At 38.9% G+C, this 27,378-nt stretch overlaps 4 protein-coding genes across 5 annotated transcripts; all 4 read left to right on the top strand.

The window, feature by feature from the left end:
• The first annotated feature begins 1,155 nt into the window (after window positions 1–1,155).
• LOC140776450 (uncharacterized) lies at window positions 1,156–5,312 on the top strand. The gene is made up of 6 exons (XM_073120161.1): window positions 1,156–1,583; window positions 2,474–2,602; window positions 2,672–2,792; window positions 2,888–2,969; window positions 4,417–4,570; window positions 4,701–5,312. The coding sequence occupies exons 1-6, from the start codon at window positions 1,296–1,298 to the stop codon at window positions 4,833–4,835; spliced, it is 909 nt and encodes a 302-aa protein (XP_072976262.1). The 5' UTR covers window positions 1,156–1,295; the 3' UTR covers window positions 4,836–5,312.
• Window positions 5,313–5,720: 408 nt separating this feature from the next.
• On the top strand, window positions 5,721–7,925 carry LOC140775656 (large ribosomal subunit protein uL13w). The gene is made up of 4 exons (XM_073119043.1): window positions 5,721–6,065; window positions 6,159–6,275; window positions 6,386–6,473; window positions 7,618–7,925. The coding sequence occupies exons 1-4, from the start codon at window positions 5,794–5,796 to the stop codon at window positions 7,759–7,761; spliced, it is 621 nt and encodes a 206-aa protein (XP_072975144.1). The 5' UTR covers window positions 5,721–5,793; the 3' UTR covers window positions 7,762–7,925.
• A 129-nt stretch (window positions 7,926–8,054) lies between these two features.
• Window positions 8,055–12,267, top strand: LOC140775655 (uncharacterized). The gene has a single exon (XM_073119042.1). The coding sequence runs from the start codon at window positions 8,260–8,262 to the stop codon at window positions 10,222–10,224; it is 1,965 nt and encodes a 654-aa protein (XP_072975143.1). The 5' UTR covers window positions 8,055–8,259; the 3' UTR covers window positions 10,225–12,267.
• A 7,468-nt stretch (window positions 12,268–19,735) lies between these two features.
• On the top strand, window positions 19,736–26,280 carry LOC140775368 (protein DWARF 53-like). Of its 2 annotated transcripts, none has more exons than XM_073118618.1 (3): window positions 19,736–21,418; window positions 23,626–23,869; window positions 24,133–26,280. In XM_073118618.1, exons 1-3 carry the CDS (start codon window positions 20,235–20,237, stop codon window positions 26,098–26,100), a joined length of 3,396 nt encoding a protein of 1,131 aa, XP_072974719.1. In that variant the 5' UTR covers window positions 19,736–20,234; the 3' UTR covers window positions 26,101–26,280. The 2 variants fall into 2 exon arrangements, with proteins under 2 accessions (XP_072974719.1, XP_072974717.1); XM_073118616.1 differs by having other exon boundaries at window positions 19,737–21,418; window positions 24,085–26,280.
• The last annotated feature ends 1,098 nt before the right edge of the window (window positions 26,281–27,378 follow it).

The following is a 27,378-nucleotide window of genomic DNA, read 5'->3' as shown; positions in this document are numbered from 1 at the left end:
TTAAAATAATATCAATTAGATTTTAGATGATAAAAATACGATAAATATATTTATCATATATATAATTTTTTTATATAAAAAATTTCATAGGTACGTATTTTATATGCTTTGAAGAATTTATTTAATTATCTATTATTTTATTTCTAATAAATATCTTCAAATTCCGCGATCAAATAAAAAAAATAAAATAGTAATTTTAGTTTGACGGGATGAAAAAAAGTTAGGTATAAATATAATTTTCTAATGAATAATAAAAAACTTTAAATATGTGCTTGGCCTTTGATTGACGTCAATCAATCATAACGAGCGAAATCTCAGATCGCCTACACTCCGGAATGCAAGAATCTACTGCGGTTTAATTCAGCAGCCTTGGATCATCATTCCTCAGCCAGTCAGTCAAACCTTAGAAAATTTATAAATCCTTTTAACTATATTTTTTTTCTTTTTTGTCCAGAGGTCAAAGAGCTATATTAGCTTGAGATTTAACTTCTTTTTTTGGGTTCTGACTCCAGGGAAATCCATGCAACTGAGGCTTGCTGCTGATCCGCTGCCTAAATTTCCAACATGTTCCTAAAAACGAGAAGTTTCCAAGAAGCTCCATCCCCATCATTCATGAACGTAGAACGCTTTAAAAGGCTTTGCTTCCATTGGCCGCCTTGGTTCTTCTCGTCATTTCGCCACACACCATGGGTGGTAGAAAGGGATCCTTTGGATCGATCTTATTTGGCTTCTCCCCTCGACCCTCGGTTCTCTTAAGAGTGACGCTAGGACACGGCACTGGAGAAAGGAATCTAAGTTTCATGCTAGACTAATCATAGATTAGATAAAAAGGAGCTCTAGTAAAATTTCAGTTATGGCTGTTAAAATTTATTTCCTTTTATGGTTGTAATCGAAGAGCGTTGTCTCTATCCAATAAGAGAGCGACAGGTACTCGGCTGTAGGGGAGTTTCCTATAGCGGAGGATAAACCACTAAACCTTCCAATCATTTATGGAGTGATATGTATATATTAGTACATCAAGGAGTTTAATTTATAAAAGCATTATAAAGGCGATAATCCCATCTGTTAATTTGCGAATTAGTCGACAATTAAATGTTAAATTTTCTTTCGCGGGTCCCACACCGACCCAATCGATTCCTGTGATCACTACTTTGGCTTTTCTCCCCCGCCCTCTCCTCTCTCTCCTCGCCCTGACCCAATCCCTCTTCTCTTCTCCTGCGCTGGCCGGTAGCCAACCAATCCCCTCCACGTGCACATCCTCCTGTTCTCCCATCGCTTTGGTGCGGGGGCAAATCATGGCGGCGGCGGGGGCCACGGAGGTGTACGCGCCGGGAACTCAGAAGGCGAAGTCGGCGGTGCAGGCGTGGCGTGCGGTGGTGGGCTGGATGGGTTTCTTGCTCCAGATCCTGCTACAAATCCTGAGGGGTACGCCCTCGTGGGCCCAAGTCCTCTCCTTTGTTGGCCTTGGCCATCCTCTCCTCTCCTCCGCCACCGCCACCTCCTCTGTCGAATTCAAGCCGCTTACCTCCGAGATCCCCACCGATACCCCTCCTCCTCCTCCCAAGCCTCTCGATAAGCTCACGGTATGATTTCCAAAGTCGTTTCTTTGATTTTTGATGCATAGATTATCTGTAGACCAGAAAAAGGAACGGTCTTTGGTGGTGTTTTGAGCTGGTTAGAGAGTAAATATGCCAAATTGGGGAAAGTTTGGAACCTGTCTGATTCTTTAATGCTTGAATCTCTCCCTCGCATTCTTTTCTTCTTGTTCAATTTGACTAGGTCATTTTGCTACTGGATTTGGAGGAAATTGGGGATTCTAAAGGTGGTAGAATTATCGAGTACAATTACTGCAGCATTTTTTAGCTGATGTGGCTTGCAAGCATGCCTTAATTAATGATGTCATGGTCATGTTATGATTGTAAATGGATGAGTTCTAGTCCTTCTGGAAAGTATCATAAGAGATGATTGATAATTTGTTACAGAGAAACTAAAAATTCGTATTCCCAAAATGATGATGATGATTACATCAGCAATCATTTCAATTATATTGTTTTGGTGAAAGGATTTATTGTTCTTTTAGAGGAAGCTAAATGCACAGACTTCAGTAAAATGTGTTTGTAATTTGAGGAAATGCCAGTAATGTTTTCTTGTCACCTATAAGTAATTGTGGCTGATTGAGTCTATTCTAGAAAATCAAGACTGTTTGATGGAACTTCCTCTATGAACTGTCCTTTTTGTGGGGGTGGGTGGGGGTTAGTGTTCGAAGCGTGTGATTAGTTGCATTATATATTGGACCGAATAAAGTTTGAGGAACCTGCCTGAAATTTTCTATGTGAAAAGTAACTCATGGATGTCATAACTAAGCTACATGATAAGGTAGATCGCAAAAGTTTCAGTTAATTTCACGAATTTGAGATTAACATGTTTTTACAATATCTATCACTTGTTACATTGGCTTCATTTAAATGTGCAGGTAGTCCTTGACTTGGACGAGACTCTAGTATGTGCCTATGAGACATCTAGCTTACCTAGCATCGTACGTAGCCAGGCAATTGAAGCAGGTGTGAAGTGTTTTGAACTAGAGTGCATCTCTATTGATAAGGTAACTCAACTTTGAATTCCTATCTTATTAATTTAGTATTATCCTATAATTGGGATTCTTGCCTTGAAGGAAGTTGAAGGAAAACAGAAAGTGAATCACGTGACCGTTTTTGAACGTCCTGGTTTGCACGAGTTCCTGCATCAGATTCATGAATTTGCCGATCTAATTCTGTTTACTGCTGGTTTAGAAGGTCTTCATTTTTCTGATCATTTTGATTTATGTGCCAGAATTACCTTATTATTTTCCTTGATTAACTCACTGGGTCCTCCACGGTTTGTTTTTCAGGATATGCTAGGCCACTTGTTGATAAAATAGATGTCGAAAATAGATTTAGCCTTCGTCTTTATCGGCCAGCAACAGTTAGCACGTAAGCTATCCTTATCCTCAATAAAGCTGCAATTACTTATGATGGGCACTTGTGGCCCAAATAATTCCAAAATACGGATTTGGCATATTGATTTAAATTTTCTCATCTTATTTGACTTCATTAATCATGTGCTCATTTTTGGTTTGGCTGGTACTGTTAATATGCAATGCAGTAATTTTGGGAATACTAATGCATTAGGTGTTACTTTTAGGCTGCTCTATCTATTAAGTAATGTGACATTAGTAAACATGTGATTATATTAGGCTGATCAATGCAGTGCATTTCTATAGAAAAGACGGATCAGGTTGTTTCTCTATCTTGAATTCTGTAGATGGCTTACATGCGAAATTTCGTCTTTTGTTCTCACACCTGATTTTTCTGGAGGATTACTCTTTTTTTTTTCTCAATTTCCAATTCAAATAAGTGTAACTTGTACTTCAAGATTATCTCGTGATTTTATTTTTTCATAAAAGCTATATTTGTACTGGGCTTTGTTTATTAAAAAATCATAATAGCTACATAGCACTCATAAAAGGAAAATGCATGTAAGATCCAAATAAATAGAAAATTTTTATGTATCATGTTGCCATATTCTATTGTTAATTTGGTAGTTTTTATGCTTTAGCATGCTATTTGATGAAACTCTGGTGTGCCAATTCAACTTGTGTGGTAGTTGACTCACTAAAAGAATGCTAATATGCTAGCTTTACATAGCTGCTTAGCTTTGAGTCAGGCTCTATTTCTTTTTGAGAAACAATTCCCATCACTAGCTATTACTATTGTTCTGTTTAACATAAATCAGTAACCAATAGGTATGTTTACTCTTCCTAAGATGTATTGTTCCAGGATCAGAGAAGACTCTAAAGAAAAAGGTAAAATCTTTAAGAAATAGGAACATAAACATCTAGCAATTTGCTAACCTGAAATATTAAATAGGACTTTATGAACATATGTACCTTTTCAGCTTTTGTACTTTTGATTGCAAAAGAACATGATCGAGACACGAGGTTCAGCTAGATGACTGTCATGCAGTCTTATCAATTCAAATACCCTTGCTCTGATGGCATTTGTAGCATTTCTTTGGCATCATTTTGGATGAAAAGGGTGCACCTTACACGAAATGCTCCTGTTTAACACTTCACATATAGTTGATTAATGGTTTATTTGTTCCTTGTTTGATAAGCTGCAATTAACATTAGCAAGCATATTAAGCAATCTTGTCACTATATTTATTTGTCTTGCATTTGCTACTCATATATCTATACTGGTGTTATAAACACATAATTAAACCATTATTAAGCATTTCCTCCATAAATTCTTCAACATTGCCCTAACATGCTACTAAAAATTTCTTTACATATATATATGTAGCTCAGGTTAAAGTTAGGTGTTTACCTGCCTTGTTTCAAGACACCTTTTCATATTGTGCTGCCCTTTAATGAATCAGGGAATACAGGGAACATGTCAAAGATCTCTCCTGTCTGTCAAAAGATCCCTGCCGAATTGTGCTTGTTGATAACAATCCATTTAGTTTCATACTGCAACCATTGAACGGAATTCCGTGTGTTCCATTTTCTGCCGGACAACCTTATGATGATCAGGTAACAAGTGACCTAGCTATCTAAGTTGGAACAATGTTTATCTTGACAGAAGATGTGTGTCATCACAAGAACATTCAGTTTTGTAGTTATTTCCTGATATCATCTTTTTGTCCAATTTTTTTATATTCAGCTTCTTGGGGTTATACTTCCACTTCTTAAGCACCTTTCTCTCCAGAAAGATGTACGGTCCGCATTGTATGAAAGATTTCATATGCCAGAGTGGTTCCAAAAACAAGGGATCCCTCCATCTGATCACATTTTGTGAGGTTTCTGGAACAGAATCAAGAACTCGTGCCAGTTGAGCATATTGAGCAGAAAGAGAGGCCTACTATGCCATGATTCTACATGTACATTATTAACTTTAGGTGCTTCTACATGATTAATCGGAATTCAGTAGGATATCATTTGATCTATTCAGCGTGGGTTTGCTATATATATCCAGAAGTGCAATTCAATCCAGTTTGGTGGGGAAACTGTATTTATGTACCAGTAACTTAACTTTGATTTGATCATGTAATTGTATGAATATTGTAGCAATTACTATTAGCCAACCCCAGTCAGTTGGGACTAATGGCTTTGTTGTTGTATTGTAAGAATTTTATTGATAGTCAAAATGTGTTAATGAGTGCTATAATCAGTTGGAGGTTTCAGAAGCTTTCATGTAGCGGAAAGTAAACCTCGTTTTGGTTGTGTAATTGTTTGTCTGATAATAAGATTATCATTGTAGCTGATTGATAATGGATGATTTAATCATCAACTTTTCACATCCTTTTTTTTCTTCCTCCATTTCAGTTGATATTCTCTCTTCTTTCAGCATTACATCAGTAGACCTCTCAATCTCTCATGAAGGAAGGCTTGAAGAAAACCATGTATAGAAAACATTAGGATGATTCTGTTGAAAAAATGGGGATTTTTCTAAGAATTCCTATAATCCTCCAAAATTTGGAATACACCATTATTTGTACATAATGATAATAAGGGCTTTATGTTTATCTGAGTAAGATAAGCTTACTTATCCATAATAATATTAAGTGGCATGAGATGACAAGAATACCCTTCGGCCTGCCGATCAGTTCTATTTAAGCTCTAATCTGCTCCGCGGTGCATCGTACCGCTACGCTATCTTCTTTATCCCAAAAACCCTAGCCGTCATCTCCAACTACGCCGTCGAGAGAGAGAGAGAGAGAGAGAGAGAGAGAGAGAGAGAGTTAGATCAAGTAGAAATGGTGTCGGGCTCCGGGGTGTGCACTCGGCGCGTGGTGGTGGACGCGCGCCACCACATGCTCGGCCGTCTGGCTTCGATCGTGGCGAAGGAGCTCCTCAACGGGCAGCGTGTGGTGGTGGTCCGGTGCGAGGAGATCTGCCTCTCCGGCGGGCTCGTCCGGCAGAAGATGAAGTACCTCCGCTTCCTCCGCAAGCGCATGAACACGAAGCCCTCCCATGGCCCCATCCACTTCCGCGCCCCCGCCAAGATCCTCTGGCGCACCATCCGGGGGTAACAGCTTCTTCTTCCTTTATCTCTCCCCCTCTTCTTCTTGATTTGGCTTGGTTTGATGTATCGATGCGTTTCTGCCTCGTGATCTGTTAGTATGATACCGCACAAGACGAAGCGGGGAGCGGCGGCGCTGGCGAGGCTCAAGGCGTACGAGGGCGTGCCTCCGCCGTACGATAAGATGAAGCGGATGGTCATTCCCGACGCACTCAAGTGAGCTCAAATTCGTGTCTTCTTTCTTTATTTTATTTTATTTTATTATTTTGTTATATTTTAGAAAGAGAAGTTGATGATTTGGTGATGTTCTTCTCTGTTCGAGCTAGGGTGTTGAGACTGCAGCCGGGACACAAGTACTGCTTGCTTGGGCGGCTCTCGACGGAGGTCGGATGGAGTCACTATGATACCATCAAGGTCAGATTAATCTCATTGTTTTATTCATGCATTGCCTTCCGTGTTCTTGTTTATTATTTGCATCGATATTTGATATGCCATATGATATAAGATCCAAGACTATCTGTGAGTTGCTGCCCTTGGATGAATTTGAATATGAGATATCTACTCCTATATAGGAGTTATTTTGGAGCACTTTATTAGCTCGGAGATTAGTTAGTCGTTCTTATTCTTGGTGAACGTCTTAGTAGATTTTTAATCCTTGTTGTGGTTCTCATAGAACATAACTAGATTATGGTGAAACAAAACTTGGGGTATATTAGATGTTGAATAAGTTGATCTATTCGGGAGATCTTGGAAATGCTGATAAGGGAATATCATCTCATCAGAGGTTAACCTTTTTAGTGATGTTAAACAGGCGAATGCACTTTCAAAAATTGACACTGCAATGCTTGACAGTAGGAGATGCCACTTAATGTCATGTGATGCTGTAGATTGGGTTTATATATGAACTTTTGTAAGAACCTGATATTGCTGATTTGGCGATGAAGTTTTGGTCAACTCCTTCCAGTTAGCTGATAATTCGTTATCAACTCATGCAGTTCAGGGGTTTTGTATGACATTTGTTAGCAACACCTGATATAGTTGTTGAGACAAGAAGAATAAAAATTAAAGCCTTGCGGTCGATTAATTAGGGTCACTTACGTGAATATGTTTTCTTCATCCAACATTTGAGTCCATTGATCAATGTAGAAAATTTTCCTCTTCACTCCTAATCATGTATAATCTAAATGCTCCTTAGTCATATACTATGGTCCTTGCTCCATAACTATAAGATATATATTATTAAAGTTAGCTTAGTTCAAAGTGCATATCTAGTACACTAACCTAGGCGGATGTAGTTGAATATGTTGATTTGTGCTACTTATGCCATTCTATCCTCTATGAAAAATGCTCTTATATAGAAAAGAGAATACTTATCTCATCCTTCTATCCGCTGGTATGGAGGTTCCTCCTGTGTCTTGGACAAAAGGAGAAGCTGCTTTGCTTCTGTCCCGTTGCGGACCAGATCCCCATTGTTCATAGATGGCCCACTTCTCTATCCTGTTTATTAATGATCTTTTGCTGTGCGAAAAGTTACACACTTTGAATTTTATGTATGCAGGAATTGGAGAACAAGAGGAAAGAGAAGGCTCAGGTATCTTATGAAAGGAGAAAGCAACTCACCAAACTAAGGTTGAAGGCAGAAAAGACAGTTGAAGAGAAGCTTGGTACCCAGCTAGATATCCTTGCTCCCATCAAGTATTGATACCATCTAGCATGAGCTTTTTTGTTTCTTTTCCCTGAACTTTGGTCGAACTTTTGTGTCCCCCTTCCTCGAGGAGGTTGTTGCCAGTTGATGGTTTATTTATGTTTTGTTATGTTGGAGTTAGATAACATTTTGTTGGAAGCTTTTCGATTATAATTGCTTGAGATTACAGTTTTTGCGATGGCTATCAGCTGAGAATGCAAGAGCGAGGTTAATTACTGCAGGAATCATGCCTTTATGATTGCTGAATTACGTTTATCAATTTAAAATAAGAAAATCCACACGAAATACAACGTTGCTAATTCATTTTCCCGTCAAGCTAAGTAGTCCAAACATGCTACGATGCCGAATAATTTTGGAGTTAATTTTTACTTGTGCGTTATCTGATGTCTTAAATATAAAATTTCCCAAAGTTTTGATTCCATTGGTGGCCGTTTATTGTGTCGTTTATATACTCGTCCCTCCCATTCCGGCTTGAACAAACGATTAAATCCAGAAATGCTGCTGGATAAGGCAACAACAGCAGCAGCAGCTATTCCTCTTCCACTCGCTCCTCCTCGCAACCACTCCTCGTCTTCTTCTTCAAGAAGCCGTAGAGATGTATGGCGCCGCCGCCCCGGCCGCTCCACCGACCCCCGCCAGACCAACCACTACCTCGACCGCAGCGTCGATATGTCGGATCTCCTCTCGCGCATCTCCCTGACCACTAACTCCTCGGAGCTCCATGCGGTCCTCTCCCCCTTCGTTGGCTCTGGCCGCCGGCCCCTCCTCTCCCTCCGCTTCATGTGCTCCCTCCTCTCCCGCCTCCCATCCGGCGACCACCGCCGCTCCCTCGCCCTCCTCGACTGGCTCGTCTCCGGCCCTGCCTCCTACCCCTCCTCCCTCCTCCCATTCAACCTTGCCCTCCGCAACCTCCTCCGCTCTCGCCAGTTCCATCTCGCCGCCGGCCTCTTCCTCGAGATGCGCGCCCCTCCCCACTCCCTCTCCCCCGACGCCTTCTCCTACTCCACCCTCCTCTCCGCCCTCTCCTCCGCCGGCCTCCTCGACCAAGCCCTCTCCTTCCTTCCCATCATGTCGGCCGACCGCGTCGTCCCCGACCTCGTCCTCTACTCCACCCTCATCCACCTCGCCCTCCGTCTCAACGACCCCTCCAAAGCCGTCGCCCTCTTCTCCCGCCTCCGCGCCGCTGGCATCACCCCCGATCTCAAAGCCTTCAACGCCGCCCTCGCTGCCCTCTCCGCCGCCGGCCTACTTGACCAAGCCCGTAACCTCCTCCTCTCCGACATGCCCACCGCCGGCGTGGCCCCTGACGCCATCTCCTACTCCACCCTGCTCTCTGCGCTCGTCAAACGCCGCCGGTACCTCGCGGCCCTCTCCCTCTTCTCTCACATGCGCAACGAGGCCCACATCACCCCTGATCTCACCGTCTGCAACATCGTGATTCACGTCTACGGCCAGCTTGGGCTCGCCCGCGAGGCCGATCGGCTTTTCTGGAGCATGCGGCGGCTCGGCGTCGAGCCCGGAGTCGTTACCTACAATACGATGCTCCGTGTCTACGGGGATGCTGAGCTGTTCGGCGAGGCCGTCCACCTCTTCCGCCTCATGCAGCGTAAGGGCGTGCCACAGAACGTCGTCACCTACAACACCATGATTGCCATGTATGGCAAATCGCTTGAGCACGAAAAAGCTGGCAACTTGGTGCAGGAGATGCAGAAGAGAGGAGTCCAACCCAATGCAATTACCTACTCCACCATCATCTCTATCTGGGGGAAAGCCGGGAAATTGGACCGTGCCGCTAAGCTGTTCCAGAAATTGAGAGAGGCTGGGGCCGAGATTGATCCGGTGCTATATCAGACCATGATTGTGGTGTATGAGCGGGCAGGGCTCGTTGCTCATGCCAAACGGTTGCTCCATGAGCTCAAACACCCTGACAACATACCAAAGGACACGGCTATCAAGATTCTTGCCAATGCTGACAGGGTTGAGGAGGCAGCGTGGGTCTTCAGGCAGGCAGCTGAGGCAGGGGAGGTGAAGGATGTGTCGGTATATAAGTCAATGGTGGATCTGTTCTCAAGGAACCGGAGGCACAAGAATGTAGTCGAAGTGTTTGACAGTATGAGGAAGGCTGGTTACTTCCCGGATTCTGAGATGATTGCCAATGTGCTGAATGCCTATGGTAAGCTTCAGGAATTTGACATGGCAGCAACATTATATCAAGAGATGCAGGAAGAAGGGTGCATCTTCTCTGACAGAGTGCACTACCAGATGCTGAGTCTCTTGGGGGCACGGAGAGATTTCAAGGGAGTGGAATTGCTTCTTGAGAAACTCAGAAATGATCCAGATATTGACAAGAAAGAGCTTCATCTTGTGGCGGCTGGCATTTATGAGAGAGCAAACAAGCTTGACGAAGCATCTCACATTATTGGCCAGATAAGAAATTCAGAAGCCTTTGCTATTCAGTAGATGTCAGAACTGTAATTCTTGACTATCCTTATGATTTACCAAAAAAGTTTTTGTAGATAATGCAAATCTAACTTCATCTTCAAGACAATTGGATCACATTTTCATGAGTTGTCAAATTTATATAAGATTATACTGAATATATTATGGGTCTCCTAAGCTAAGAACCCCATGCAGATCATACTTGCTCATATAAGGTGTGTAACTGTAGCTTATGTTTGCAGCAAGGGTTATCTTACTTTCTCTTGCATGGTTGTAGCGGAGTTCTATAACTAATTAACATCAATGAGCTAGTTCTCTGTCATAACAAGCATCAATTTATTCTTTCTGTTATACTAGTTTCTGACTTTTTTAAAAAAAATAGAAAGAGGGGGTGACCAAGTATCACCTTTTGTTCAAGGAAAGGGAGAAAAAGAAACAGGACGACTTGTAATTAACTGCTGGAATTTGGGGATTACTGCATAGGTTGCCACATTAGACTGCTTGTGGGATTAATCTTATTATCCACTTGTTTGTTGATAATCATTTTCTTCAGACAAGAACTCATCAAGATCTGAACATCTTAATATTTGGCGCTTCCTCAGCAAGAATTTCATCTGGTAATTCCCAACTCAAGGAAAGAAGTTTAGTCAGTTTCTTATTGTCCATGTTGCTTTTCTTTTTTCCTTTTTTTGGTTCTGGTGTTAGTAGCTCATAACATGATCGAGTGAATTAGATCAGGAAATCAATTTTCTTCTTTATGGGGCTATATAGTAATATCTGGTACCTGAAAAATCATCTCTAATATTAGGTTCTTATGGAAACCTTTTAATGAATGATAAAGCTTAACGATTAGCCCATGGAACTCTAGATCAAGGTAAAATTCCCTTTGGAAAATCTTTATGCCTGCTAATCTGAATACATTTTCCTGCTTCCTCACATCTGTACAATAATTAAGCTTTGCTGCTAGCTCATATATCGTCACTCTGTACTCAATAGTTAAGTTTACATTTGCTTGGGAGAATTTATTGGAAATATTATATATATGAGAAGCCAACATATAAACTTGTTGAAGGATGCCAGCTCGGTTATGTTTATAAGTGAGGTTTCCTGGTTTCCTGTTTCTTGAGTTGTTCATGGATTTATGTTCTTGGTTCGGTTCAGTTTATTATGGTGTTATTGTACACTCACGCTGCTAGATAAGATACTGATCTTCACTAATTTGCTTGAAAGTATGAAGTGGCAGATTAGTAGTGTGTTTACTAACTCTGAGCTTCGTATCTTTTCTCCAGAACCAGTCCAAATAGAGCACAATCCCCTTAGAATCCTCATAGGCAAATAAATCGCAAGCTTCTGATACCTAATTCCTTGATTTCTTGTTTATTTGCTCCAAATGAAAGAAGACTGATTGCAGGTGAAGCTCTGAAGTATCAATGGCTTCATTTTGCATAGTAAAATCAAGAAAAGCTCGCCATACCATTTTGCTGTTTTGGAAGGTAAGTTTCATATCCGCAAGCCATATCGACAATGTTAGGGCTTTGCTAATTCAGAAGCATTCTGTTGGCCATGGCCAATTCATTGCTCTATCACTGTTTCATCCATTTTCAGCATCCAGAGCTTGCCGTGTGAATTAATAATTCATGCATGTACTTTTCTTTAAGCCAAGTCTGCAATGATGTCAAGAATGGTAGATGTATTATCCTCTACTGTAGTGTTATTTGAGGTCCATTTACATGAGAATAAGTGTATCCAGGTTAAAGAACTCATTTACATATATATATATATATATTCTTTCTTAACTGTTAAGAGGGCTTTGTTAGTGGCTAATAAACTTTTTGAGATGCTGGCAGTTTATACATCCTTAAGGTAGCTTTCCATGAAAAGCAGAGGCTTATCTTCTTGGGTTGTTAAACAGAGCTGCAGCTCCACCTGAAAGGCAGAAATATGATGATGACTGTTACCAAAAAAAAACTTTCTAGTTGTGCTCTGTAAGGACCTTTCTTTCATACGAGAAAGAGTCCTCAATTTTATTTTTATTTTATTTTATTTTATTTTCTGGTGATCTTTGGATTCTACTAACTAGCTGTTGTTGAGTGTATCATGGTTTGTACTCTTTAATAAACAAAGCAGGGAGCAGCATGTGAGTTTCTACTTTCCCCTGATAATGACTGATCTTTGAGAACTTAACAACCACTTGAAACTGAAATAGACATATCACCACTATAAAGTGCATTCTAATGCATATACATCTCGTGTGTGCGATGTACGCAATCTTATCCTCATTGACGGAGATATTATTTCTATTATCTGATTGTTTGCAAAGAGAAAACTAAATAAATCTCTTAACGACCAATGTGTTGATGGATTATCCATAATGTGAGACCTAACCGTCCGTCACACTAAGTGACACCAACCTAATAATAGATCCATATCTCATTGGAAGATACCAGATCCAACAGTACAACCCCCACCAACACCTACAAAAACCCCAACTTGTGCAATGTCTGGGTTTATTGGGCAACCAAATGCTGCCACTCAAGCTGGTGAATTGCAACTTTCCTCCCAACCCAACAGCCATGGAAGCATGTCTGCCATGAAATCACAAGCAATAATCCCCCTTCCCACCACTACCACATCCACATAAAGGAGTGTAAAAGTGTTAGGCTACAACTGGCCAGGTATATATATATATATATATATATATAGAGAGAGAGAGAGAGAGAGAGAGAGAGAGAGAGAGAGAGAGAGAGAGAGAGAGAGAGAGAGAGAGAGAGAGCAGCACTCTTCAATCACTGTCCCAGGATTGGCACCACATATACAACTAAGAGCTGCCAGAATTTTGGGAAAAGAAAACTGGCCATGTATCTGCTGTGGTTTAATTGCATTGGTGCAGTAGCTTAACTGGAGTGGAAATAGACCCACAAAAAGGGAACTCAGCTCAAAGCATGCAGAGGAGAAAAGTCTTCTAATAGAGGCCCAGGTTTTTGAGGACCCCACTCAAAAAGAATGCCGAAAGGGATGTTGACTCTTGGAGCCCCTTTGGAAAGGTTGAGAAAAAGAGAGAGCATAAGATATTTATTTATTTATTAAAAAAAAAAACCCAAAGGAGATGGGTAGATTTGTATATACCACCCTACAGTTTGGCAAAATTTTCTTTACATCAACAAAACTATATTTCCTTTGACATTTGATGAAATTTTTCACCTGTAAATTTTCCTAGAAAAGGTTAGGTTCCCAACTTTACAAAGAAAAGGTTCCAAGGCTTATTCATATGCCCATCGGAGTGGCATGTTGAATACTTCCACACCATTCTCTCTCTCTCTCTCTATCTCTCTCTCTCACTCACTTTCTCTCTCCTTCTCTACAGTAGTGGAGGTACTATCAATCACAAGTGCAACTCTCACCACTTTTGGAGAGTGGGGGTGGAGACTGAAGAGTGGTCCACCCAATAAGCACAAAATTTCTCTCTCCTTCTCCTCTCTCTCTCTCTCTGTATGTCAAGTTCTTTCACATCTAGTCTACTCTTCCAATGGGGGGCATATTCACCACCATGGACGAAGCCATCCGTTGCATTATTACTCCTCCATTACTCAAATGGGTTAAGGTATATGCTTGTGGCCTACAATGATTCCACTGGGTATATGCATGCAATTATAGATAGATATAATACATATGTGTTCTTTATACACACATATATTCATATAACTCTATTGGATATGCTTGTATGAAAATTCTCTTGAGTATCTGCAGAATAATTTATGATCATCTTGTCTCAGGCAGAGAAATTAAGTATGTTAAGACGAAAGTTCTCAATAGAAAAGTAGGTAGCAATCATTCATTCATAAAAAAGTATAGTTTAATTTTTATTTCTTACTCTTTTCATTCAACCACGAGCTCTTTCCAAACTTAACTATTTACAAAGTATATATATATATATATATATATATATATACATCCTACATTGCAAGAAAGCAATTGATGTTTGGGTCCATTGAAATGTTTAAAGTTTTAAACCCCAGAATGATGGGCTTCCACTCATTTCACACACCGGAAGAGTTGGCAGACCAAATTTAGATTCTACCCAGTCTTAGAAGAGAAGAAAGAATAAAGGTGAGATAGTAGTAGAAACCACCCTGTACCAGATAATTCTTGGCAATGACCTTGAAACAGGAGAAAGCACAAAACATAGTGCAATTATCACACCAATATCTAAAAGATTCTTATCATTCCAAAAGAGAGAGAGAAAAAAAAGAAAGAAAGAAAGAAAGAAATAAAGAAAGAATGAAAGAAAGAGAGAGAGAGAGAGAGAGAGATATAAAAAAATGAGCATAGTATTTGACAGTTGACACCCACAAAATGGAATCGAACAAAGACTTATCATTTCAGCATAAATCCTGGCTAATTCCTATTGGAAGTGGAAACAAGTTGTTAGCATAGTGAAAAAAACTTTTTGTGAGGATCTAAACCTTCTTTCCTTTATAGATACAGATGCTTAAAGGAGATCGACAGCATATCTATGTCATTGTACAAGTTAAAAGGCCTGCTTTAATTGCCCATTAATTGAAGAATATGGACAAAATGGAAAGGAGCCCCCCTCCCCTTAGCTAGGGTAGAGTTTGACATGATGCAATCAATAGAATAGTCCTCACAAAGGTAAACAAGTTGGGCTTTAAAGGGGGGTCAAAAGTCTCGGACTATGAACTCATTTACAAAGGAAAGTAATTAGTCTGTGAGACTCCACTGCTCCACCATCCTTGACGTCACAGGCGGCAGGTGGTGGATCCGATTCTGATCAATCCTACTCGACGAAAAAAGAAATATTAAAAAAAATAATAACACACACACACACACGGAGAATTAATTATGACCTCTCCTAAGTCGATCGATCTTAAATGCAAAGATTTTGCCATTTTTGTCGTGACAACAATAATTACGATCCAAAATTAATAACCTTTCGGATTCGTAGGAGTAGGAATAGGAGCAGGGGCAGGAGCGAGGGACGGCAACTCGGGTCGGTGACCCCTGGGTGGGCTCTAAAGAGCAGGCCTAAGGGCAGACCAGGACAAGAAGTGGGTGTCAAGGTCTAAGAGAGAAAAAGGAGTAGAGAACTACATATGCAAGGAAAGGCACCACAATTATTCCACAAGAAAGCAATATTCCACAGTATTAGATCCCTCCACTCCCATACTTGTATTAGATCCCCTTGCATAAGAGAGAGAGAGTGAGACTTATAACTAAGAGTTGAGATGTAAAGAGAGAGATTGATGGGCATGTGTACCTTTCAAAGTTGTCTTTCATATCCACCATTCGAATTCCAAAAAGATCCCACTGCCCTCAAAAGTCTTCCATTTAGGGCAATTTTGCATATAAGCAATTCAAATCTCACCATCTTTTAAGCTATCATTGTTGTTGTTCTTCTTCTTCTCGCATATTAAAATTAATATTTAGTAAAATTTTCATTGAGTTGTCGTTATATGCTACTCTGCTCCAAATCTTATTCAGTAAAATTTGTATCAATTTCTTATTCAAACCTTATAACTCACTCTTTTGATACTATTCTTATTCTCAAAGCAAAAGATCTCCATATATCTTTCTCCCAGACCCCACATAAGCACAAGTCTCTGTCTATTCTGAAAACATGTTTATTAAGTTTATTAATCAATTGGAAAACATATAAGAAACTATTCACAGATAGTGTGGTAATTATAGGGATTGACCTAGCTACAATAAGTTGTTCAAACTTTAGAGGACCAAAAACAAAAATCCTCAAGATATTAGAGACATATATATCTATATTTATATTTATATGATGATGATGATCAAACTAAATAAAATAAAACAAAATAAAATAAGATAAAATAAATCCTTTCATTCTCTATAAAAGTTAGTGTACAAACTTCATGATCACTCAAAAGTAGGTGTGCTCATCTGTCTCCCAATAATAGAAGGGGCATGAATGAATGAAGGAGACAACTCCACCCTGCCCTACAAGCACTTGTGTGGGGGAAGAATTAGCATGAGACAAAGAGCAAACCTCCCACTTTTAGCCCCAAAATAGATTGCATGCATTCCTTCTTACACACCCCCCCTCTCCTCTCTCTATTCATCTAACTTTGGGTGAAATATATATATATATATATATATATATATATATATATATATATATACTTTTTGAGTTCTTTTATTAAGATGAATGAATCATTTGCATGGGAAAAGTAATTTAATAAAAGTATATCTTTATTTACTAATACTTGTAAAAAAAAATTAAAAAAAATAATCAAAGTTGTTAGAATTTTTTTATTTTTTGGTTGTAGAAATGGAGATGAGGGATGTCCAACTCACAAGCTTTTGAATTCTAAAAAGGGGTGAAGGGGAAGTGTGTGGAGACTGAGTTGGGTGGTTTCTATTCCTCCCCTCTCCTCCAGGCCCCCACAAAGCACTCACTCACTGGTCACTACCCATGCACCTCAACCACCCTTATCATGTCAATCTTGGTATTTATTAGTGCTTCTTTTGGGGTTCAAGAAAAAGGGAATAGCATGTCATCTTCTGAATTATGAAAAGCTATGCCTTCCAACAATAACTACATTTCTTTCTTTCTTTCTTTTCTTTTTTTTTTTCCTAATTTTTAATATCTCTCGAGGTAAAAAAATTCATATAAATTCATACGTTTTCGCCTTGGTAGCAAAAGTTTTTGGGTTGAGTCGAGTTCTAATATTTATGCCAAACTCTGTTTTACTTAGACTATGATATCAGTTTTGTGATCTTTGACTAACTCTAAGTATAGTTTTTAAAATATGGACTAAAATACTATAATTGTTGATCAGAAAATTGACTTTATAAATAGCTTTTTGTTTGAGTTATTTCTCAAATAACCATATAATAAACTTTTTCCCCCAATAAATTAAGGATTATATCATCTCAAAAAGACGGAAAATCGTATCAACTCATAAATAAATAAATAAATAAAACCCTCTAACGCTGGAATAATTGATATTTATAGAGCAAAAAAGCATTTCAGATAAGATGATGGTATTATTTTATGTCAAAATCGACATATGTTTGATGGTATTAAACTAGTAAGATATATAAATGGTTAATAACAAACACACAAAGTACTTTTTGTGAGAAGCGAAATAAAATAAAAAATATATAATTTAGGCATAATCTAAAGTATATATTTATATTCTCAAACTACTAGATAAGATTCAAAATAAATAAATAAATAAATAAAAGATCTCTTCTCGGTGATACGTGGATTGTTTACTTGGGCAATAATATAAACAAGTGTAGTGTCATACCACCAGACACGTATAATAAAAATAAAAATAAAATAAAAATAGAAATAAAAATAAAAAATCTCAAAGACTCGTAGCTTCTCTCTGTCCAATTTTTTCTTCTTACTTTATGCTGCATCAAAAAGCGTGCGCCTTTTTTTTTCATATTTCTTCACGGGATTTTTCTAGCATTTATACTATTTGCTTTTCTTTATTATTACGTATTTATTTGAATGAAGAAATAAAAATAGTCACTTTCAGTGACTTTTATACTAAGTAAAAGTATATTGAACAGTGACTTATTATTTATAAAAAATAACTCCACTTTTTTTACCGTGACTTTCTTTGTTAAAAGAAAAAGACTCATCGAGTCATTTTACTGAACTTCACTTTCTAACTAAACACACGATTAATATTTAATTAATTATTTTTAAAAATATTAAAACTCTGTATATATTATATATTCAAATAATTAATATAGAAGAGGGTATAATTTACTACAATCAAATAAACTAATATATATATATATATATATATATATATATAGATTTTTAAATCTAGATAAAGTAAACACAAATAAAATCTCTTTGCTCTTTTTCACTTTTCATGTACATTTTTATATCTATATGTATTTTTTATATTCTCATTTACCTATTTCAACTTAGAACTAAATTTTCTCAACATATGTACTTACCAAAATACCCTTAGAAGCATGAGAACCTTTCTTATCCATGATTATGATCACACCCTCTACATAACAACGATAACTACTCTCTAAAATAATAACAATAATAATGAAATATATTATTCTTCAATCAAAACATAGTGAAGTCTTATCTTTTAGAGAAGAAGAAGTAATAGTAGTAGTATATGATATTATTAGATTAATAGAGCGGAGGGTAAAGGCGTAATTAAATTCAATCTCTGTCTATTTATGGGTAGAGCAAAAAAGGGGCTGCGGCCAAGTGTGATTGGAGGAATCGGAGTTGGGGCCCAGATTAAATAAAAAGGCTTTTCGGGGGCCGAATCGAAAAAATGGTTGGCTTTCATGCATCCATCCATCCCCTTCCTTCTTTCCGTTTTCCTTCCTTTGTTTACCAAACTCCGCACGTAATCGGATTGCTGGTCGTGGAATAACTTTTTAAACTATATTTAAATCATATTATATTAAAAAGTTTAGCAAGAAACAAAAATATTCTTTCATATTGTATAGTCTTTGTCATACTAAAATATATTTATGCTTATTAATGTTATATAAATTGTAATTTTGCTATTTTAATATATACATAGAGAGAGAGAGAAAGAAACAAAAACACAATGAATGCTTGAAAGAAAATTCGATTGGAAATATATTTTTTTTTTCTTAAATCACGGATTGAAAAGCCTCCTGTTTGAAATTGAATTTGACACTCAGTAAATAATTGGTCCAGATCAAAATTCCACTGGTGAGAAGGGAGGAGGGGACCTATCTCGAGTCACATTTATTATTATCATCTAAATTAAATAGCAATGATGGTATTAATATTAGGCATTCCAATTTCTTGTCCTTGAGTCAAATAAATGGCTTAATTAGCTGAACGAAACATAGAAATGTATAACGTTTTACAAAGTCTTAACATAAACCATCGACACGTGCATTACGTGTTGCAAATTTATTTTTATTTTTTATTTTTAAAAAGAAAGAGAAAAGCTTTAGAGAGAGAGAGAGAGAGAGTAAAAGTAAGTAACAACTTATAAAGCTAAACTTTGCAAAAATTGAGAAGTGAGATATTGGAATCTGGACGATGAGATACTTCCATAAAAAGTGGGCTCCGAGATGGTCCACAGCACACACAAGACAGGCATTTGACACGTCGGCGAGGCTATCTAACAATTTCTTTTTATCAGATTCGAATCTAGGGAGAATGTTTCACGAGTTTCTTCTTTTTAAAAAATAAAAATAAAAATAAAAAAAATCTGGAATTTTTTGTTATTTTGTAATTATTTTTTATTTGATGTGTTGGTATTTATGGAAGGGTTATAAAATATGATAGATATAGTCTTCAGTCTTGTGTGGTTAGATGAAAGGAAGGGGGGGAAGAGCACTAAAAATCTATCACAATCTGGAAAAGGGATTCATTTCAGGTCCAACTTAATCACCTCTTGGCGAGCACTAACCGTCGTCAGCAGCACTATCAGGTCGGCCCCACCTCCCCCAACCCCAAGTGGCAACGCAGTGGACTCAGCATCTCCTCTCCTTCTCAATAATGTGAACCCAAAATCCCAAACCTAGAAAGAGAAACTAATGAACCAAGAGAAGAAAAGAATAGATGGATAGCTAGATAGATAAAGAGAGGAGAAGAAGAAAGAGAAGAAGAAGAAGAAGAAGAAGGAGGAGAAGAAGAAGAAGAAGAAGCATTTGAGCTGCTCTCTATCTGGCTACGGAAAGCTTTTGGGTCCCATCACATCTCACCCATCTCTCTCTTCCTCTTCATCTTCCTCTCCATGAATAAATATAATTAAGACCACCCTCTTCTTAGTTCTTACTTCAGCTCCAAATTTTTTTTATTTTCTTTCTATATATATATATATATAGAAATAAATATAATATTACTTCTCCCTCCGACTAGTGAGTCGACTACTACTCTACTCGAACGACGACGACGACTCTCAATTTTATATAAATCAGCCCCTCGAGATTTTTATAATCTGCGTCGAGGCGGGTGGGGGGGGGGGGGGATTATTTAATTGGTTGGGGTCCTTATTGTATATGTGTCCATGCCGACGCCGGTCGCCACCGCGCGCCAGTGCTTGGCCAACGATGCTGCCGCCGCGCTCGATGAAGCGGTTGCAGCCGCGCGGCGACGGGCCCACGCACAGACCACCTCACTCCACGTCGTATTCGCCCTCCTCTCGACCTCCTCGGCCACGACCTCGTCGCTGCTCCGGGACGCCCTCGCCCGCGCCAGGAGCTCGGCGTACTCGTCGCGGCTGCAGTTCAAGGCCCTGGAGTTGTGCTTTGGGGTGGCGCTAGATCGGCTGCCTTCGGCGGCGACGGCTGCGCCTTCGCCGGCGGAGGAGCCGCCGGTGTCGAACTCGCTGATGGCGGCGATTAAGAGATCGCAGGCGAATCAGAGGAGGAATCCGGATACTTTCCACCTCTATCAGCAGCAGTGCTCCGCCGCCTCCAGCTCCACCTCGTCGTCTTCCTTCTCGGGTGTAAAAGTTGAGCTCCAGCAACTGGTTCTCGCGATTCTTGATGACCCCGTGGTGAGCCGAGTCTTCGGGGAAGCTGGATTCCGAAGCTGCGACATAAAACTCGCGATTCTTCGCCCCACCCCACCGATTCTTCGATTTCCTCGCGCCGCCCGTTGCCCCCCGATGTTTCTATGTACCTACTCCTCAGGGGACGAGTTCGAGGGCAGGGGATTCGCCTTCCCCTTCGCCGCGCCCGATGGCAGCGAGGAGAACTGCCGCCGGATCGGCGATGTTCTCGCTCGCCGAAGCGGCGGTGGAAGGAACCCTTTGCTCGTCGGCATCGGCGCCGGAGAGGCCGCTAACGACTTCGCCGCGGCCGTCGAGCGGCGGAACTGGGCGTCTCTACCTCCCGAGCTTCGCGGTTTGCGGATCGTGAGTGTTGGATCCGACTCCGATGCGGTGGATCGGATCGAGGAGATGGCGGCGAAGGCAGAGGAGCCCGGATTGGTTCTCAGTGTTGGGGATTTGAAAGGATTGGTGGAGGAAGAGGATAAAGGAGGCAGCTTGGTGGCGGAGATAACTAGGGTTTTGGAGGTGCACCAGGGGATGGTTTGGGTAATTGGGTGGTCGGCGACGTATGAGACTTACTTGAAGCTTTTATCCAGGTATCCGATATTGGATAGAGAATGGGATTTGCAGCTGCTGCCTATCACCTCTGCTAGGGCTGCTGCCATGGGAGGTGGATCCTTCTCTAAACCTCAGAGGTCAGTTTGTTTACTTCTTTTTAATCTCACCTGATGATCTATAACTCCTTCTATTTGATTAGTTTTATATATTAAAACCTTGTCTTATTGTGTTTGTTTTGGTTAATCGTTGGTGGAATAGTTAATTGCATATAAACAACGAAATGAAACCCTTCCAGAGCTGAATTTGATCCAAGTCAAAATCAACTTGACTATGGATTAAAGATATCCATATTATATTTGAGCCATGTTTTGTTCCTTTTAAAAAAAAAAGTGAGCAAACGCTCTAGCAATCTGAAGACACTTGGTTTCAAGATAAACATCTGAAAAGTGTCTAATCTTAATAGGTAGAAGGGAAGAAAGTTCTTCATGAGAGTGCCTATGGATATCTTTATGAATCATGTTGGTAAAATGGCTTTCTCCAGGTATCATGTATCAGCTAATGGGACAAGGTTACACATATCTTGACCTATAATGGCAAGAGCTACTACGTGTACTGGGATGTTGTCATTTTGTAAGAAGCTCTGAATATTCAGTTGTCTTATATTATACCAACCACTGCAAAGATATTCTGAACATAGAGCGTACTACAAAGTTCCCCTTATCTTGTTCATCTTGTCATCATAATTCTGAAAGACAATCTATAAGAAAGATAAGACAATGAATAAAAAATCCCTATATATGTTACATATTTCCGTTGCAATTTTCAACCACAAAGTTCACATATTCTGGGGATGTATTATGCCCACACTCTCAGGTATACTAAAATCATGATTATTTATGTTGGATTACTTGCCATCTCTATTTCTTAAAGAATAGAAAGGATTGCTAGAGATAAGTAGTTCAGGAGTCGGTACAACTATGTGAAGCAAAAATAAAATAAAATAAAATAAAATAATAATAATAATAATAATAATAATAATAATAATAATAATATTCTATGAAGTAGCAATTCCTGCGAAAAGAGAATCTTTAGAGTATGGAATTAATTACCTAGAAATTTATCTTGTTCAGAAATTGTAGAAATGCTTCAGAAGACAGTTTGTTAGTATCACAAGAAGCACGAGATGGAGCAATGCAAAGTTTCCTGGCTACTTGTAGTCCACCGTATTATGTAATGGTACTGCATTGTAGTGGTCGCAGTAAGTATTCAGTACTATCAGAAGTTGTTAAGTACTAAACTTGTGATAGATATGAAACAAACTTGGGCATCTCTGTAGCAGAAGAAACAGAGCTTTTGCCTATGTATTGATTGATTCTAGATCATAAAAATCTGTACATGAAATAATATTTAGGCAGATTACCTGATAGATCTAGAAGGTTGGCAAATTGCCCGGTCTCTTAACAGTAAATTTCAAGATAAAGCAAATCATAGCCTTAGTAACTGTTTTTTTGTTTTGTTTGTTAGAACTTGCATACTACTTATTTATAGGTTGAAAAGTACATGCTAGAAGATTTGGAAGTTAGAAGGCCAAGTGATGTTAGTCTATTTCAGATGACTGCTCTGCAATCTTGAGCAGTGTATAGTGTGCCCTTGGTCCTTGTTTGTTTGATTTTGTGGTCAGATTCTTCTTTTACTCCTCCTAAAATCAGATATTCCAAATCCAACTTCGTACGTGATGCTTCTTCAAGCTTTAAGAAATTCTAAAGTGAGTATGTTTCTTTATACCTGATGTCCAGATCAACTGACATTAACTTGGGAATTCAAAAGAGAAAACATAATTGAAGTAATCAAAGTAATGGGACTAGGAGAGATATTGAGATGATGCAGATTTGCTGGAATTAGTTTCTATTATTGAAGAATAGTCGCAGACTAATATTGAAGGATAAATCTTTGACCAACCTCTGATAAATACTAATAGAAAACCTAAGATGAACTGATAACAAAATAATAAGTGGAACTGGAAGAGTATCAAGAAATATTTTCAACAACAACTAATTTATGAGTATTTTTCTTTCTTCAATTGATTTGCATAGAAGTGACTTCCTTCTTTGTATTTCTAAATTCTCATATTCTCACTTGTCAAAGTATAAAACAATTTTATATGTACCATGAACTTCAGAAATGGTGTGTTAATCTAGCATGGAGATGTTTAAAGATTTGGCCAATCTCATATTGTTGGTGGCCTAGTTCTCTATTTTTTGCACTGATTAGTGTATGTTTGTTAATGATCACCACCAATTGCAATAATGGAACCTTATAGTTTCTTGTTCCTGGTTTCCTATAGCTTGATGGACTCGTTTGTTCCGTTTGGGGGATTTTTTCCCGCAACATATGAGTCAAAGGGTCTGCTGAACACTCCTCATCCATCGGTACACCGGTGCCAACATTGTAATGACAAGTATGAGCAAGAGGTTACAGCTATTCGGAAAGCACATTCAGCAACCATTGAAGCCGAAGACCAGACAAATTTACCTTCTTGGATGCGCAAAGCTAACACAGTTAGCATGAAAGGATTGGAAGCAGCGAAGGTGTGTTTCAATTGCAGTGTATAATTTGTCCATCTTCTTAATGGAGATTCTAGCTAATATTTGTCTGCATCATCTATAATTAGTAGTCTGGAAACCTAGGATCTGAGATGAATTCTTATTAAACATCATAAATGCTTTTATTCTAATTGAGTTCATCAGTGTGCATAGTGTCAGTCTTTGTATGCGTAAGAATCGTGTAGTTTTCTACAGTGCAGGCTAAAGATGATAAATCAGTGTTGAATTCTAAAATCATGGATCTGCAGAAGAAATGGAATGACTACTGCCAACGCCTCCATCGAGGCTGCCAAAGGCTTGAGACAGATAATTACCAGCTTTTTCCGCAATTTGTTGGTCTTCCTTGTGCTTCTGATAGGGAGAGAACAATTGTCCAGAACAGCAATGCTGATGTAAATCAGAAGCAAAGAGACATTGCTAATTCACTTCCTATGACAATGGGTTTACAGAATACTACAACAGCCACCCAGAGTATATCGTTGCCTTTAGTCTCACAATCAAATAACAAGGACTTAATGTCCAACCTTCAGCTAAGAATTTCAAAAAGTGAACAACTTGAAGGCAGGGGTTTGCAATCTCTACAAGGCAGCCGACGAGATTTCCACAATATAGAAGATCATGCTTCACCATCATCTGTAACATCTGTCACAACAGATTTGGTTTTGGGCACTCCTCGTGAACCTCCTTCTAAGGAGGAGAGCCCCCGTCAAACATATAAAGAACATCCAGAGAAGTCTGGTAACATGCAAGCCAAGAAGGATGCTGAGTTAAACAGAAACATTCCACAGCTCCTTGTACAATCTTACCCTTGCTCTAAGAGTTCCTCGGTAAAGGGCGTCTATCCAGTCTCTCAGATTATACCTGCAAAATCTTCTGCTGGTCTCTCTGCCTATGACCAACGATGTCTAGCTTCATCCCGTATGCTTCAAAAGCTTGATCCAAGCAATTACAAGTCACTCTGTGCTAGTCTCCTTGAAAAAGTTGGTCGACAAGAAGAAGCCTTAAGTGCTATTAGTCATGCTATAGTTCATTGTACGGCTGGTGAAAGGCGCCGTGGTGCAAGCCTGAAAGGGGACATCTGGCTCAGTTTTCATGGTCCAGATAGGGTTGCTAAAAGGAGAGTTGCAGTGGCACTAGCAGAATTGGTGTGTGGAAACAAAGAAAATTTGATCTGCATTGATCTTAGTTACCAAGATGGTGCATGTCATCTTAGTACTATATATGGCCAGCAGGATATCAATCCTCATAAGGTTGATTTCAGAGGAAAGACAAATGCTGATTATATAGCTGGGGAGGTAAATAAGAAGCCTTGGTCAGTCATCTTTCTCGAAAATGTGGATGAAGCTGACTTTCTAATTCAGAACAGCTTGTCCCATGCTATTCAGACTGGTAGATTTCCTGATTCTCATGGCAGAGAAGTCAGCATCAATAATGCCATCTTTGTGATGGCTACAAGAACCACAAGGGGAAACACCTTTACCCCAAGGATCGATTCTAGTAACTTCTCTGAGGAAAGGATTCTCACTGCAAGGGGATGGCAAATGAAGATATTGACAGAATCTATTCCTCTTACTATTAGCAGCAGCCCGAATAATAAAGTATCTGTTAGCCCAAGACAAAAATCAAGGAGCGAGCAACCATCTTTATGCTCAGTTTTTGTTAGTAAACGTAAGATGAATTCTTCAGGCAGCCATGATAAGCAGTTTGAATACTTGGGGACATCAAAACGACCGCACAGGTCATCAAACACATTCTTAGACTTGAATCTTCCAGTAGAAGAGATTGAGTCAAATGATGCCGACAGTAGCAGCAGCCATGAATATAACTCTTTATCAGATAATCCAGAGGCATGGGCAGATAACTTCTATAACTTGGTGGATAAATCCGTAAACTTTGGCCCTTTCGATTTTGATGCACTTGCTGATAGTATATTGAAGGATATTAGTAAGATCTTTTGTGACACGTTCGGCTCCAATTTTGTGTTGGAGATCGATGTGAAGGCTATGGAACAGATACTTGCTGCAGCATGGGTCTCAGAAGATGGGGGAAGTCTAAGTAAATGGTTAGAGCAAGTATTAGGCAGAAGCTTCATCGAGTTGAAGAGGAGGTACAACCTTTTGAGTCCTGCTATTCTTAGACTCGTCGCTTGTGAGGATGCACTTATGGAGGAACATCCACCAGGAATTCTCCTCCCTTCTAGAATAATTTTGGACTAACTATTTAGAGATTGTTGTAATTATTTGTACAATGTAGCAGTAGTGTTTCCTATGTGAAATAAGCATATCCGGTTGATCTTCTCATTATCTTTTCTTGGGCTATATTCATGTTAGCATGTAAATTCACGACCACTTTGTGATTATGTGCTTTTTGTAGAATTAAAACTGTACTTTACTTTCCTTCTCGTTTTTCTCCCCCATTCAAGTATGGCGTTTTATCTTTCAGTTTGTACTGCTGCACCATGAAACATATTTTATCACCTCTGTTGCTTTGACTGTACTTCACAGAGCTTACTATCTCTCCGTCACGGTCTATCCTGGTTCATGACAACAAATTATTTATTGTCGGTACTTGTCTTTCCACTTCATATTGCTCTGTATTGATTAGTAATTTGGCACCACCAGATGCTACAGTATTGGTTGCTATCAGATTATTAGTTTATTACTAATGATATCGTGTGCCGAATCTTTCTGTGAAACTTACACCCAGTTTGTATGGAGAGAAGAGGAGACAAAATAATTTTTTTTTCTTATTTGAATTAAATTTTTAGGAGAGAGAGAGAGGGAGAAAAAAAAATAGTCTCTAAATGGTTACCTTTTCTTTTTCTTTTTTTTCTCTCTCCAAAACTAGCTAGAAAAGAAAAGAAGAGTAAAGAAAGCTTAGACTTTTTTATATTTTAACATTCCAAGTATACCTCTATTCTATTCTAGTAGTTATTTAAATACTTTGGATTCTATTAACAGATTCAAAAAAGGATTATCAAATATTAGACATTATAGCTTAGGGATAATATAGTTAGTATAGGTTACTTCAATTTTATTTTTAGAATTTTATTTATTTAAAAGAGTAATCTTATGAATCTTATAGCTTGTCCTAATTCATTTTAATAACTAAATATTAGATGAAGGGTATAATGATAATAATCTTTTTATTTCCTTTTTTCTCCTTAAACTAAGCATAGTAAATTTATTTTTATCTTCTCTTTTCTCTTTTACATTCAAACAAGATGAAAGAAAATTACTCTCTTTTTTTTTATCCTTCTCTTCTATTCTTCTCTATTCTCTCCAACCAAACATAGTGTAAAGGTGTTCTCTCCATCCAAACATAGTGTAAAGTTGATCCTTAACCTTTCTCATATTTGTACGAATTAAAGGACCTATTATCTCAAACATGAGGATAGAGATTTATTACATTAATACTGATCATGACACTAAGAAAGATCTCTCTCTCTCTCTCTCTCTCTCTCTCTCTCTCTCTCTCTCTTTTATTAATCTAAT

Source organism: Typha angustifolia, chromosome 14 (genome assembly GCF_048772165.1).
Source record: "Typha angustifolia cultivar Huaian chromosome 14, ASM4877216v1, whole genome shotgun sequence".
In the NCBI taxonomy this organism is placed as follows: domain Eukaryota; kingdom Viridiplantae; phylum Streptophyta; class Magnoliopsida; order Poales; family Typhaceae; genus Typha; species Typha angustifolia.
The sequence above is the reverse complement of the archived record's forward strand: the minus strand, read 5'-3'. Positions and strand labels throughout refer to the sequence as shown.